Source organism: Vipera ursinii (genome assembly GCF_947247035.1).
Source record: "Vipera ursinii genome assembly, chromosome: 5".
In the NCBI taxonomy this organism is placed as follows: Eukaryota; Metazoa; Chordata; class Lepidosauria; order Squamata; family Viperidae; genus Vipera; species Vipera ursinii.
Window position 1 is genome coordinate 71632060 of NC_139518.1, and position 15373 is coordinate 71647432.

Here is a 15373-nt window from a genome sequence, read left to right on the forward strand (position 1 = left end):
CGTTAAGTGTGAAAACTGGTCACAAATCACTTTTTTTCTGTGCTATTTTAACTTAGAACTGTCACTAAACAAATGGCGTTAAATTGAGGATTACCTGTAATTTAAAAATAAAAAACTGAACATGCGCGGAGTATTGTTTTTTAAATCAACTGAGAAACAAGTTGGGGAGTGATGGGTTTTTTGGTTGCTCGTCTTCCTAATATTTTAGGATTACGGTAGACAGACAGTTGTGATATTTGGAATGGATAAGCAGAAAGGAAAGAAACATTAGATATATTTCACAAGTGAAGTTGTGCAGCAAAGAACCTGCCCCCCCTCCTTCTTGCAACGCTATTTCACCCATCACCTAGCTATGTTGCCTCCCTTTCATCCAGCCATTCGAGTTTAAGATTAGGGTTAGAGTTCGTTTAAGATGTGAGATAGTATGAAACAATATCTTGACACATGCTGTGTGGTTTTTTTTTACAGCCCCAATCCCACACCCAGCAAACTTTAGCAAGGTATGATTTTGCACTGTATTCTAGAGGGGAAGAGAATTCCAACTTTGGGAAAACGTTGTTGTTGTTGTTAGTTGCAAAGTCGTGTCCGACCCATCACAACCCCATGGACAACGTTCCTCCAGGCTTCCCTGTCCTCTACCATCTTCTGGAGCCCATTTAGGCTCATGTCTGCTGCTTCAGTGACTCCATCCAGCCACCTCATTCTCTGTCGTCCCCTTCTTCTATTGCCCTCAATCTTTCCCAGAATTAGGCTCTTCTCCAGTGAGTCCGTCCTTCTCATTAGGTGGCCAAAGTATTTGAGTTTTAGCTTCAGGATCTGGCCTTCTAAAGAGCGGTCAGGGTTGATCTCCTCTAGGACTGACCGGTTTGATCGCCTTGCAGTCCAAGGGACTCGCAGGAGTCTTTTCCAGCACCATAGTTCAAAGGCTTCAATTCTTTGGTGCTCAACCTTTCTTATGGTCCAACTTTCACAGCCATACATTGCAACTGGGAAGACCATAGCACTTTTGTTGGCAGGGTCATGTCTCTGCTTTTTAGTGTGCTGTCTAGGTTTGCCATGGCTTTGGGAAAACATTAGGGACAGAAAAAACAATCCATTCAGATTACCCCGTCCCCCAAATCCAAACTAAATGAAACAGCCACCCAAACCATGGCAACTGCAGGCCTGCAGACCTTGGCTATCTCAAGTCATAAAAACCCCAGGTGAAAGATTGCCTGCTTCTGCTCAACACACATGCAATATTTACCCATTTCAACAGGTGCGAATGATTCCCAATAATTATTGGTTGGTTTGCTTGATTCCCAGAAGGTGTAACTGTGGAACTGGTGCAGAGGTCAAAATAGTAATTTGTATGGGAATGGGAATGTTGCCTATCTAAGCATTCTTAAGTATTCAAGTGCTCTGGTCTGACTAGCCTAGATTAACATTTATCAAAAGCAGAGCCCTGGAAAGGAAATGCATAAATAAACCACAAGGAAGACGAGGGAAGATATTAACCGAGACTGTTCCTTTATTTTTAACTGGCATTTGCTCTTAGAATGATGACAATAAGCTTGAAGTTAGACAGCTCAATTTTAATACTAACTCCTGCCTTATTAATAAAAAATATATGTTATGATGCCTTCAAGTTGAACTTAATTCCTGGTCGATGCAGCTGTCTGGAGAAGAATACAGGAATTCTTTGATTTGTTTGGGATTTTTTTTCTTCTTAGCCAACATTCTAGGAGTCACCTGGTGATTTCTCACCCCAATTGTAACTTCCAAATCTGACGCGTCTTTGAATTGACTGTGCAAATTTGTTTTGCTTTTCACAATTCAGGTTAATAATCACTGGAATTAGGTGAGGGGGAATTTATCTCCTACGTATAGAAAAACCTCAGAAACAGGTATCTCAGTTAGGAAGAAGTCCCTCCACTGGTATCACTGGGGGCTTCCAGCTCATCAGGGTTGGCTACCTGGAACTTCTCAGGCTTAGAACAAGGCCTCCATGTGATCCCGACCAAGACGTGAAGAATGACCAAATTCTTAACAATTAATCTTATTGGAAAGGATATACAAGCTACTGAATGATATGATAATAAATCAATTATATTAGAAGGTTATGGATAACCTTAATTAATAATTAATTAATAATTAAGGGCTCTGCTTAGCATTCGGGGGAGAACAGAGCTGAAGGTCACAAAAAAGGGTGGAAACAAACTATGCACTTTGGCATGGAAGCTTTTGGGGTTTTCTTTATAGCTGGCATAGGCAGGTAGTCCTTGACATATGACCATAATAGACCCTACGCATCACAGGACATATGTTGCAGCAGCTGTAAAATGGGTCACCCACGTAACCAACCCAATTTTGCGATCTTTTTTTGTGGTGGTCGTTAAGCAAATCAGTGGTTCACTGTGGGCTGATTTTACTGAAAATTGGAAGCAAATGCTGTTTTTTAGCAAAAACATGTAAAACGGTCTCATGACCATGGGACTCTGCAAATACCCGTATATGTGGGCTGCTTGTAGAGCACCCAACATGTGGCCACATGTCCATGGGTGGGAATCAGAGCTTTGGAACTAGGTCAAAAGTACCCGTGGTGGGTCCATCAAACTGTTGATAAGCAACTGGTCATAAATTGAGGACTACCTGTAATTATTTCAAAGCTTACTCCACAATTTAATATGCTTCTTCCTAAAAGTGGCTGTTCCTTTTCACTAATCATAGCCAGAAGGACTTTCAAGAACCATCCAAAAAGGCTCTTAGGAACTGCATTTTGCAACCAGTTTTATACTTATCAGAGTATCCCCAAAACTATCACTAACGTTCACCATCCCCAAGGACCAGAAGATCCCAAAATATTGTTATGTGATTTGACACCCCCACTTCAGTCCTGAAGTCTGAAAAATAATTAACTCTTCAAATATGCTCCTTGACGGTAAAAAGACTGGCTCCAGGGCATCCACAGGGAGACCAATGGAGAGCGGAAAGGATGACATGTGCTTAATGAGGTATTATGCAAATGCAGTAAATTACATCAAATATTGGGATGTAAGTACATAATAGTGGCATTTGCATAATCATATCATTGCACACAGACCATCATTTTGTAGTCTCTGGTCTGCTGCAGAGGCTGCTAGCCACTAATTACTACCTAGGCAAGACAGGAAGAAATTCTACTTCTGAACAGAGAAGACACGTACAACACTTGTGTTTCCCACTGTCTTCTTGTTTGCAACACCCAAAGTCATGAAATAGGGCCCATGACTGAATCCTATTACACACATTGTGCTTTTTCCTACATTATAGAGAAAGAAAGATCAATTTACCTCATTCCAAACCGGGTTGAGTTCACTATCAATTTTCTTTGTTTTCTTCTTCTCATCTGGAAATAAACAAAGATATGCACTTACTTGTGTGGAAAAAATAGTTTTAAAAATTCCATTACACTTAAAAAAACATTTTTCATAGCTATAATAATAACTCATTGGTACTGTACATCTTTACATGTGGGCCTGGGTAGACCTGCAACATCTCCAAATGCTTCCTTTTACTGCAACACTACACAAGAATAGGGACGCGGTGGCTCAGTGGGTTAAGACGCTGAGCTTGTCGATCAGAAGGTCGGCAGTTTGGCGGGTCGAATCCCGAGTGCCGCGTAGCAGAGTGAGCGCCTGTTACTAGTCCCAGCTTCTGCCCACCTAGCAGTTCGAAAGCACGTAAAAATGCAAGTAGAAAAATAGGGACCACTACGGTGGGAAGGTAACAGCGTTCCATGCGCCTTTGGCGTCTAGTCATGCCGGCCACATGACCACGGAGACGTCCTCGGACAAGCGCTGGCTCTTCGGCTTTGAAACGGAGATGAGCACCGGCCCCTAGAGTCGGAAACGACTAGCACGCATGTGCGGGGGAACCTTTACCTTTACCTTTGTTCTGAACCAGCCCTCTTCCGGCCTTGTAGTAAGGCAAACCCCTATTCAAACGGAAGAGACTGGAGAGCGTCCAAGGCTGAAAAGCGTTTGCCAAGATTTAATAGTCAATTAACAGAACAAGAAACAAAAACACAAGAACTTGAATACTCAAGCGGAAGGGTTGCTTTCAGCAACCAGCCCCTCCCCAAACACTCCTTTTATCTAGAGTTCAGGGCGTGGTCTCCCTGTGCCTCCTCCCGAGGAGTCCCACAGCCTTTCTTTGTTTGTTCCTGCTCGACTGCCTCCTGCGTCGGGCGTCCTTGAACAGGGCCAGCTGTGGGTCATCATCCTCCGCACTATCGGGCTCACGCAGCTGAGAAGAGGTCCCCGGCTGAGGGCTCTGCAAAGCCTCCAAGCCATCATCAGCCGGTTCGTCTTCCACACCCTCCTCCTCCCCCTCATCTGAGTCATCCGATACATCTGAACCGGCTGCCGGACCCACCAGCTGGCCCTGAGTCATAACACTATCCCGCACTGCAGGGCCCTTCCCCTGGGGCTGCCGATCCGGATGCGGTCGGGATGGGAATTGATCGTGAAACGCTGTCACCAACGCAGGGGCATGAACGGCGGTCGCGTCTTCCCATGTGAAGTCCTCCGGCCCGTACCCTTTCCACTCGATCAGGTACTGGAAGCGACCTTTCAGCCAGCTGGAATCCCGGATGCTGGCGACCTCGTACTCGGGGGTGCTGCCTCCATCACGAGGTCCTGATGGGGGAGGTTCCGCTTGGCGAAGTGGACAAGCCGGTTGTTCGGGGACCAACAAGGACCGATGGAAGACGGGGTGCACGCGCAGGGAACGTGGCAGAGTTAAACGATAGGCGACCGGGTTGATGACGGCCTCGACTGGGAACGGTCCAAGGTAACGGTGGTCCAGCTTCCTCGCCGGCCGAGTGGATGGTAGGTTCCTGGTGGACAGCCAGACCCGATCCCCCACCGATAGTGGAGGCGTATCCCTTCTCGACCGATCGGCGAACCTCTTGTAGTCGGCCTTGGCCTTCTCCAGCTGCCGTCGCACCAACCGATGGATCGCCTGTAACTCCGCCATGAATTCGTTCGCTGCCGGCTCCGGTGAGTCCACGGGAGAAAGGGGGAAAAACCGGGGGTGATAACCCACGTTGGCCAAGAATGGTGTCATCTGCGTGGAGGTGTGCTGCGAGTTGTTAAAGGCAAACTCGGCTATGGCCAAATAGTCCACCCAATTGTCCTGCTGCAGGTTAACGTAGCAGCGCAGATACTGCTCTAAGATGCCGATGACCTTCTCGGTACCCCCGTCGGTCTGAGGATGATGCGCGGACGAGAGGCAAACCTTAATGTCCAACGCCCGCATCAACTCCTGCCAGAAGCGGGCTGTAAACTGGGCCCCCCTATCGGAGACGACTCTATCAGGAAGGCCGTGCAGCCGGAACACCTGTTGGATGAACATGCGACTAGTGGCGCGAGCTGACGGTAAGCCGCGACAGGGGATGAAGTGCGCCATCTTGGTCAACATGTCCACCACCACAAACACTGTCGTGAAGCCGGAGGATGGGGGTAGATCCGTCAGAAAGTCCATGGACACAGCCCCCCAGGGTCTCTTGGGTGTTGGCAAAGGCTGCAGTAAACCAGGCGGGGCCCCTGTCGCTGACTTGGCCTGCCTGCATGGGATGCAGGAGGTGACATAAGACTGGACGTCGTGTCGGACTCGGGGCCACCAGAAGGTACGGGAGACCAGGTTCAGAGTCTTGAACAGGCCAAAATGCCCCGCAGCCGGGTTATCATGACACTGGCTGAGGACGAGTCCCCTGAGTGGCCCTCCCGGAACATAGAGCCGGTCACGATAATACAGGAGTCCATCCGTGACCGACCAAGGCGAATCTGGCCCCACCTCTTCCTTCCGCTGAGCCACCCACGCCTCCTGCTGCTGCGCCTCCCGGATCCGAGCCCATATATCCACTGGCTCCTGCACCGCAGCAAAAGACTCGACGGGGATCACTGTCCTGGGCGGAAGCTTGTCTTCCACTCGGGTGTACTCGGGCTTCCTGGACAGAGCATCCGCTCTCTGGTTGTGCCCGCTTGGTATGTACCGCACCCGGAAGTCAAACCTCGCAAAGAAGAGGGACCACCGGATCTGGCGTTGGTTCAAATTCCGAGCGGTCTGCAGGCTTTCCAGATTCTTGTGGTCCGTCCGGACCTCGATTTGATGCCGCGCCCCCTCCAGATGATGCCTCCAAGCCTCGAACGCCGCCTTGATGGCCAGCAGCTCCTTCTCCCAGATGGTATAGTTGCGCTCCGAGGGATTCAATTTCCGAGAGTGATACGCGTAAGGGAAAAGGGTACCGTTGGGTGTCGCTGCCTGGAGTAACACGGCCCCAATGGCAATGTCGGAGGCGTCCGCCTCCACGACAAACGGCCGTTGCGGGTCAGGATGCTTCAAGATGGGCTCCTTCATGAAGGCGTCCTTCAAAGCTTGGAACGCCTGTTGTTCGGGGGCGTTCCACTGGAACCGAGTCTTCTTCTGCAGGAGCCGGGTGAGGGGGGCTGTCAAGGCAGCAAAGCCAGGGATGAATGTCCGATAGTAGTTGGCAAATCCAAGAAGTCGCTGAACGTCCTTCACGCGACGCGGGGGTTGCCAACTCTGCAACGACTCAACTTTACTCGGTTCCATGGCGATGCCCTCAGGAGAAATGCGGTGACCCAGGAAATCGATGGTCACCTGGTAGAACTGGCACTTCTCCAACTTGGCAAACAGCCGATGTTTCCGGAGGCGCTGCAGGACCTGACGGAGATGCTGATGATGCGCTTCACGCGACGGGGAGTAAATCAGGATGTCGTCCAGGTAAATCACGACAAACTGGTCCAACAGATCCCGAAAGATGTCGTTCATAAAATGCTGAAACACAGTGGGGGCGTTGGTCAGGCCAAACGGCATCACCGTGTACTCGAAATGTCCATAGCGAGTACCAAACGCCGTCTTCCACTCATCACCCGGCCGAACCCTGACGAGGTTGTAAGCTCCACGCAGGTCCAGTTTCGTGAAGATCTTAGCCTCCCGGAGTCGGTCCAAGAGCTCGGGGATGAGGGGCAGCGGGTAGCGGTTACGCACCGTGATGGCGTTGAGTTTCCGGTAGTCACAGCAAAGCCGTAACTCGCCTGACTTCTTTTTGACGAAGAGCACGGGCGCAGACACTGGCGAGGACGAGGGCCGGATGAAACCACGAGCCAAATTCTTTGTCAGGAAGTCCCGCAATGCAGCCAACTCGTGCTCCGACATGGAGTACAAACGCCCCACTGGGAGAGGCGCATCAGGAACTAGATCAATGGAGCAGTCGTAGGGCCTGTGCGGGGGTAATTGGTCCGCCTCTGACTCGCTGAACACGTCAGCAAAGTCGGACAGTTCGGGAGGCAAGGAAACCCCTGAGGAACCCTCCACCTGGCCGGCACAGATATGGCGGGTGTGGTCCACGCACTGCAAACTTGGGAAGGTAACCAAGTTCTGAGACCAATAGATCTGTGGATCATGCGCCCGGAGCCACGCCAGTCCCAGGACCACGGGGAAGTGCAGATCCGAAGTGATGTAGAACTGGATGGCCTCCACATGGGAACTGATGGCCATACAGACTGGTTGCGTGGCGGCCGTAATAGGCCCGGACAGGAGCACTCGACCATCGATAGTCTCCACTAGCATGGGCGGATCCACCGGACACTGGGGAACAGCTCATTTGGCCACGAAGGCCGAGTCCATGAAGTTAGTGGTAGCCCCAGAGTCAATTAAGGCATGGACCGGAATCCCCTCTGGCTTGCCAGGAAGGATCAGACGTGCCTCCAAAATCAAATGCTGTGGAGGTTCACAGGCACCGTCGGAACGGCGTCGCTCGGCGTGGTCGTTGTGAGTCGCCCGATCTATCACACCGTCTAGATCGGGCTCGGCCCGTTTCCCGACAGCAAAGCAGGGGACTTTCTCGGGGCAGGCTTGGTCACTGATGCCCGCTGACGCTTCTTTGGGCAAGAAGCAGCCAAATGTCCAGGGTCCCCACAGTAAAAACACAACCCCCCCGATCGTCGTCTGTCCATTTCCGTCACCGATAGACGGGACCTGGCGGCACCCAGCTCCATTGGCTCCTCCCTCTGGACTGGGGGCTCACGCTCAATAGGAGCGGCAGGGGTCTGTGGGGTGGCACGGCGACTCTTTCGCTGCTGCAGCCGGGCATCGATCCGCAGACAAAGATGGATCAGCCCATTCAGGTCTGAGGGAATGTCCACGCGGGCCAGCTCATCCAACATCTCCTCTGACAAGCCATCCTGGAAGGCATCCACGAGCGCAGCCTCATTCCAGGCGGAATCCTGGCTAAGCAGCCGGAAATCGCTGATATAGGCCTGTAGGGGGCGCTGACCCTGCTTCAAAGCTTTCAAACGTCGGGTGGCAGTCTGCGCCTTAATCGGGTCCTCGTACATGAGGCGCATATGGTCACAAAACCCCCCAAAGTTATCCAACAAAGGGCTAGGCTGTGCCAACAGAGGCGTGCCCCAACGAGCTGCATCCCCCGACAGAAGGCTCAACACGAATCCCACCTTATCTCGGTCAGTGGGGAAATCAGCTGCTCTCACGCTGATAAAAAGCTGGCATTGTCCCAGGAAGGCAGGAAACAGTTCTGGATTGCCAGCAAATTTATCCGGCATAGCTATCTGACATTTCCTCCTGGGTGGGGGTGCAGCATGTACCTGAGCTTGCAGTTGAGCCACCTGAGCTGCCAGCAAAGTGAGTTGCTGGGTGAGCTGAGCATTCTCGGCAAGAAGCTGCTCCATCGTAGTAGTAAGGGGTGGGAGGCTGAAAGCAAACTGTTCTGAACCAGCCCTCTTCCGGCCTTGTAGTAAGGCAAACCCCTATTCAAACGGAAGAGACTGGAGAGCGTCCAAGGCTGAAAAGCGTTTGCCAAGATTTAATAGTCAATTAACAGAACAAGAAACAAAAACACAAGAACTTGAATACTCAAGCGGAAGGGTTGCTTTCAGCAACCAGCCCCTCCCCAAACACTCCTTTTATCTAGAGTTCAGGGCGTGGTCTCCCTGTGCCTCCTCCCGAGGAGTCCCACAGCCTTTCTTTGTTTGTTCCTGCTCGACTGCCTCCTGCGTCGGGCGTCCTTGAACAGGGCCAGCTGTGGGTCATCATCCTCCGCACTATCGGGCTCACGCAGCTGAGAAGAGGTCCCCGGCTGAGGGCTCTGCAAAGCCTCCAAGCCATCATCAGCCGGTTCGTCTTCCACACCCTCCTCCTCCCCCTCATCTGAGTCATCCGATACATCTGAACCGGCTGCCGGACCCACCGGCTGGCCCTGAGTCATAACAACCTTTTTACACAAGAATAGCTGTAAAATGTATAAAATCTTTTCAGCTTTGACATTTTTACAGCAATGGCTCTCAAACATTTTGGCCTCAAAACACTTCTACAGTTTTAAAAATGATCGAGGAGCCCAAAGAGCTTCGGTTTATGAGGATTATAGCTATTGATATTTACTATGTAAGAAATTAAAATTGAGAAATTTTAAAATATTTATTTCACTTAGCAGACCTTATGTTGACAGAAAAGCATATCAGCGGATATTTCTTTTCCTACTGATGTTTTTTTATCCTACCTCTAATTCTCTTTTCTATGTCACGACAATCAACTATTATCTGAGATTGATTTTTAAAGTGTGATCTGGGGCAGAATGGGACAACTCACTGCAGCCAACTCGCCACAGCCAACTTGCCACAGGCCAAGTTGCTGTAGGACAATTCAACAATTCAATTATTTAAAATAATTAATAAATAAGTAAAATAATTATTATTCATTACTAATTATTAATTTATTAATTAAAATAATTAATAATTAAACATTATTTTAACTTTTGTCATTCACATTCATTCATTTTTTCCCCTTCCTTTCTTCCCTTTGGCAACCTTTCTTTAATTATTCTATTTCACTATTTCTTTGACATTAGTGTAACTCTTGTCCCACAGTGAGTTGGCCATGGTGAGTTGGTCATGGCAAGGAGAAATCTCCATGTAAAATTCAGATTAGAGCTATTTTTTTCAGGTGTTCTAATTGTATTAACTTTGAGCTAGATCATTGCTTCTCAGGCCCAACAACTCTAATATGGGCTTCAACTGCCAGAATTTTCCAGTCACTCATGCTTAAAAGTTAATCTTTATCTTAAAGTTGCTGAGATTGAGAAACTTTGCTCTAAATCATTATTAATATATTTTAGTTGTGGTAATAGAAGGACGCTCTGATCAGTTCAAAATATAGACATTTAACCTCATCAATACATTTACATTGACTAAATATAGGTAAAAACTGCACAGAAAATCAGCACTTTTTAAATCAAGTCCATATTTTCAATCTGTAGAATCTCTAACAGAAATTAAAAAAAACCCTCAAATGCAGGAATTTTATTCCAAATATGCCAGCTATTATAGCATGCATTGCACTAAATCTCTTTTAAAAATGGATCATGATGGATTTAATAGTGATTTTTTTTTAAAAAAAGGATGCTTTAGATATATATTTTCATAGTTTCCATGAAATTCAATTACAGAACCTACTGCTTCTGTTAGATATGTGTGGGAGGAACAGACAATTGGTTCTTATTTAGTCAGTGTGGAAACTAGTGACTCACATTCCTGTAATAAAACTGTGACAGGAATTAACATTTTTAAAAAAGGAGTGTGCAAGATACTAGCTCAGGCTAGTCCACAAAAGATTTGCAAGTCCTGCTGAACAAATAAACTAAACAGTATTATAATCCCATTAGATTTTACCATTATTTAATATTAGCACACTATTACAGTTGAATTGGGCCCAACATTTTCCACAACTGACACTTGGCAATCTCAAAGTATGAGCTTATCACATCTTTTTTGAAGAGAAGTGCTAAATTTAAGTTGAATTTGTACATACTGTATATTTACCTAAGAATAAGTCTTACTGAGGTAAATGCTGAACATGTGAGGTCTCATCCAACACTGTGAGCTCCATTGTCATATAACAGTGACTGAGTACCCAAACCGAAACCCAAAACACACTTATTTATCGCAAAGTGCCAGGGCCACATCAGCATTGTGGTGCTCTCAGGGGGAGCAGGGAGGCACCTCTGAGTGCCGCCTCTGGCATGCAAAAACTGGGGGTGCAAAAATGGCTAGTGAGTATCACGCAGGCACTCGCTCCGCCCTATTTGCAGCATGTGTGTGCTCACGGCCCCGTGCACACATGCACGCATGTAAAATGCTTCCCCCTCCCTTTTCTTCTAGTCCACCAATTGACAATGGTTGGTGACCTTTGCTCCACCACCTCTACTCAAGCTTGCTAGTCGGCCGCTTCGTCTCCTTTGTGCTGGGAGGGGCTCCTGCTCCGGGCGGCGGTGGTGGCCTGATGGACCTGCTGCTGGCAGCAGTAGCGCGCATGCCAACAGAGAGGGTTCTGAGTGCCGCTTCTGGCACGCGTGCCATAGGTTCACCACCACTGTCATATAATCTTCACTTATTTTGTTTTAGTGAAATTCTTTAAGCACATTAGTCAGCAATTGTTGTTGTTGTTGTTGTTAGCTGCGAAGTCGTGTCCGACCCATCGCGACCCTATGGACAACGTTCCTCCAGGCCTTCCTGTCCTCTACCATCTTCTGGAGTCCATTTAAACTCACGCCTACTGCTTCAGTGACTCCATCCAGCCACCTCATTCTCTGTCGTCCCCTTCTTCTCTTGCCCTCAACCTTTCCCAGCATTAATCAGCAATAAAAAACCCCAATTTATTCCTTGTGGCTGTATTGAAGATAGAATCGTAATGTTAGATAATTTTCACGTAAGAGGGAAAATAGAGAACAGCAAAGAACTGAACCCTTTTCTCTGTGATGAAGGAGCAGGTAGGTGATAGAAAGCTCTCACAGTTCCATAAACTATTAAAGTACCTGAGTCTCTAGCTTTACTGTCACTACAAGTAAATAAGTAAGTTATTCCTCCTCAGCCTGAGCAATGTCCCCATAATGGTTTGTAGGATTAACCTTGGGAGATAGGAGGGAGACACCCCCCCATTGAAAAATCCCATATAAACTCTGCTCTATAATTCCTTCATTTAAGTTTAATGCTGCTTTCCAAGGAAGCTTTAGAAGCTAAGTTTAGAAAATAGAGAAAAAAAGTAGGAAATACAACAAAATATTAAATTCTCTCATGGAGGGCTACATTTTATATGTTCGTTCAAGGATACCTGCTAGTGCATTGTGAGTAGGGTGGAAGGGGCCCAAAAGTAGGTTGATATTCTAAGATGAGTCACAGCAAAATGGAATACAAGAACAAGTAGAAACAGACTACGGGCAAGCCATCAGGGTACAAAAGTGAAGAAACTCCAGCTGCTTCTCTCTGAACGAGTGCTTCGAGTTCACTTGGAACGATTTCAAAAAGGATGCCTTACCCAATGGCTAGTGCAGGTGCATGTTAGCCAATCAGCAGATTGGACCAATGGGGTTTCCATCCATGGCTAGCATCACTTCATGTTAGCCAATGGGTAGGTCAGGCCGAAGCAAGCACTAGATAGGGCCAGATATAAAACTAAAATGGAGGCGTTCACTTTACCTTTGGCTTGTGTTGTCTCCTTCCTCCCTGATATCCTCTTCTCCCTGGAGGGAGGGGACAGATCACTTTGAACTGATCCCTTGCAATGAACATTTGAAATTGATTCAACCTGAACTTGATCATATGAATTTAGGCCAACTCTAAAGTACAGATATTAGTAATTATTATTTTATTCAGGATATCCATTCCATTCCATTCTCTCCCCTCCTTCCTAACTTTTCCATTATTCAAGCCATTTCCTCATTAGCATCTTCATAGCATTACTCAGCCGTCACCGAAGTAATATGAAGCCTGTCTTTATTATACTCATTTTGGTACAACAGTGGAAGGATAACTATATAAAGCTATAAGTCTCTAGTGGGGAAATGACCTCAATTGCTATTCCATGGCTCTAACAATATTCAGTTCCTTAAAGATATGCCAATAAAGATGATTTATATTTCAGCAAAACCTGTACTTTCCAAGTTGTTCATAGCATATACAACCAGGATTGGAACATGTTGTAAACAGCTATTTTTGGAGATTCTGACCATTCATTTTCATTTAGCTTTAAGTGCCACGAAGGACACTTTGCCTTTGTCTCTTTCTACGCTTCCTCCAAGATGTCTTTTTTCCTCCTACAATCTTTGTACTTCTGCAAACTCAAGAGATTTCTTCAGGCCTGCTAATATTTCTCCCTTGTGAGTGGGTGTATTTTGGGTACATAGCAACATCACAACCTGAACATCCCTAAATAAATAGAACCAAGACACTGTTTCTAAATATTTTATCACAGGCCAGTCTCCCATGCTTGTTTTCTGCAGGGTGTTCTAGTTTTATTCTGTGGAAATGTCTCTGCTCACAGAGACTTTTCATTCTAAGCCTTTAAACACCACCTACAACCCATCCTCCTAGAAGTCCAGCATGACTGCATCTTTAGTATGTTTCTTCTTTGTTTAAAGTTTGTTCTACTGAAGGCTTCAATTCACATTTTCCATGGGGAAAAACCATGAATCACACAGTAACTCTTGACTTTCTTCCAAGCTTTTGTTTCAAGATACTTACTCAAATTTTAAACAACAAAATCAACTACATGAAGGATGTACCAAATGCACCTCCTCTAATTTTCTGGGGAGACGGGTTGCATATGACTAGAAGCTTTAGAGAGGGGATGAAAAATATTGAAAACAGCATCTAAACATAGAATTTAATTTCTGTTGGTGCCCTTTAAGCGTCTTAATTATGGCTGCAGAAAAGTTTGTGAGCAAAAATATAAATACACATTTCAAATTGGGGAAAAAAATTTGCAGCCCCATTGAAATATAAGTGGAAACTGGAAAACTAGCCTTGGGTAATGAATGAATGATTCATAAACAAGTTACAAAAGTAATCACAAGGCTTCATTTTCTTACAAATTAAAGTCCCAGATTTTATCTATCTATTGATTTATATATTTATAAAGCTCTGGGTGACTAATTTTGAAATAAAAAAGTGCAGTTAACTTTTTAATTAACATATGAGATCAGGGATAATAAAGCCAAGCATTCCTTGTTCAAGCATTCATTTGATAAAGACTTTATATTAGGGAAGAATCATTTTTTAAAAAGAACAAAATAAATACTTTTTCCCTCCGTGCTATTTCCTTTTTTTTAAGGCCTGAACCACAGGCCACCTTTTGGAACTCCATTAAATTTGGGCTGCAGAAATCCAGAAGATCACTAGATGGCAACAGAGAAATATAGAAATCACATTCTAGTCCAATCTCGGTAGTCCTATTTTTTCCAATAAAATGAGTGTTCTCATTCAGTACAACCAATATAACTGGAATTTGTATTCCAAACTGATATATACATACCGAGCAAAAAGTGATTTCATTTTTCTAACATCCAACACATCCAACTAAACAGTGAACCAAAGACCAACATAAAGTCCACTGCAAAACTTGCAAGTACAATTCAAATCCTATTGCTTTTAATGTATTCCTTTAATTCCTTTTAATATAGTAATAATTCAAACAGGAAAGGTCATAGAAAAATTCTATTTAATAATGTAAATAAATCGAATTTAAATATTTTAAATCGTACTCTTCCTACCGGCAATCAATCATTGCTGGCATTCCCGTATAGCAGGTTAATAACCAGACATCTTCTGTGACAGGAAAATAATTTATGTGCCACAATATAATTCACTTGCCCTTTCACCAAAGCTGAAGGTGAGTTTCCCATAGGCAGGTGCAATGAAATATGCTTGTAGAGGCACCTCAAGACATCTCCAGATTGTTTTTCATCGTTAAAAAAAAAAAAAGAAGTGACACCCTTTAGAAGCTCTTTGCAAATCTTGTTCTAATCATGCCGTCTTGTCAGAAAGAAAGAAAAATCTTCTAAAATTAGTTTTCCTTACCTTTAAAAATAATGGACACAATAGGATCTGGTTTCCCAAAGGTACTTTTAGGGATGTTTGCAGCTGATTCTACAATTACCCGAAGCATTGTTTCAAGCCAACTTTAAGAAGAAGCTGTTTTCGAAGTAGAAAGCTCAGGAGAAAAAAAGAAAATACTTGAGACACTCGGCAGCCTCCAGGCTGAAATGCCAGGAGGAGGAGGAAGGATAGGGGGAGGAGGAGACCAGAAGGAATGGCTCTGTTACAGCAATGGGCAAATCACGGTGGAATCACCAAGTTCCTTACCGAAGCTAAAGAAAAGTGATACATGCCATCATTCACAGCTCCTGTCCATTAAATAACAAAAGTGATATGGACTGAAATTCAAACCTAAGAATTTACAAAGCCCGATGGTTAAAAAGGGGGGAATGCTCTCAATGCAAATGATGAGGAAGAAATATGAGCCTGCATTAAATAATGAC

General features: G+C 45.7%; 1 protein-coding gene across 4 annotated transcripts in view; it reads right to left on the reverse strand.

Moving 5' to 3' along the window:
• MYOF (myoferlin) overlaps positions 1 to 15069 on the reverse strand; it is a 113177-nt gene extending 98108 nt beyond the window's left edge. For all 4 annotated transcript variants that reach the window (XR_014492698.1, XM_083364119.1, XM_083364120.1 and 1 more), the window contains exons 1-2: positions 14913 to 15069; positions 3312 to 3367 (exon numbers count right to left, since the gene is read on the reverse strand). Coding sequence is in view for 3 of the 4 variants with exons in the window: in XM_083364119.1 (XP_083220245.1) it covers positions 3312 to 3367; positions 14913 to 15000 (144 nt within the window). In the remaining variant the exon portion in view is untranslated. The remainder of the gene's footprint in view (positions 1 to 3311; positions 3368 to 14912) is intronic.
• Between the last annotated feature and the right edge of the window lie 304 nt (positions 15070 to 15373).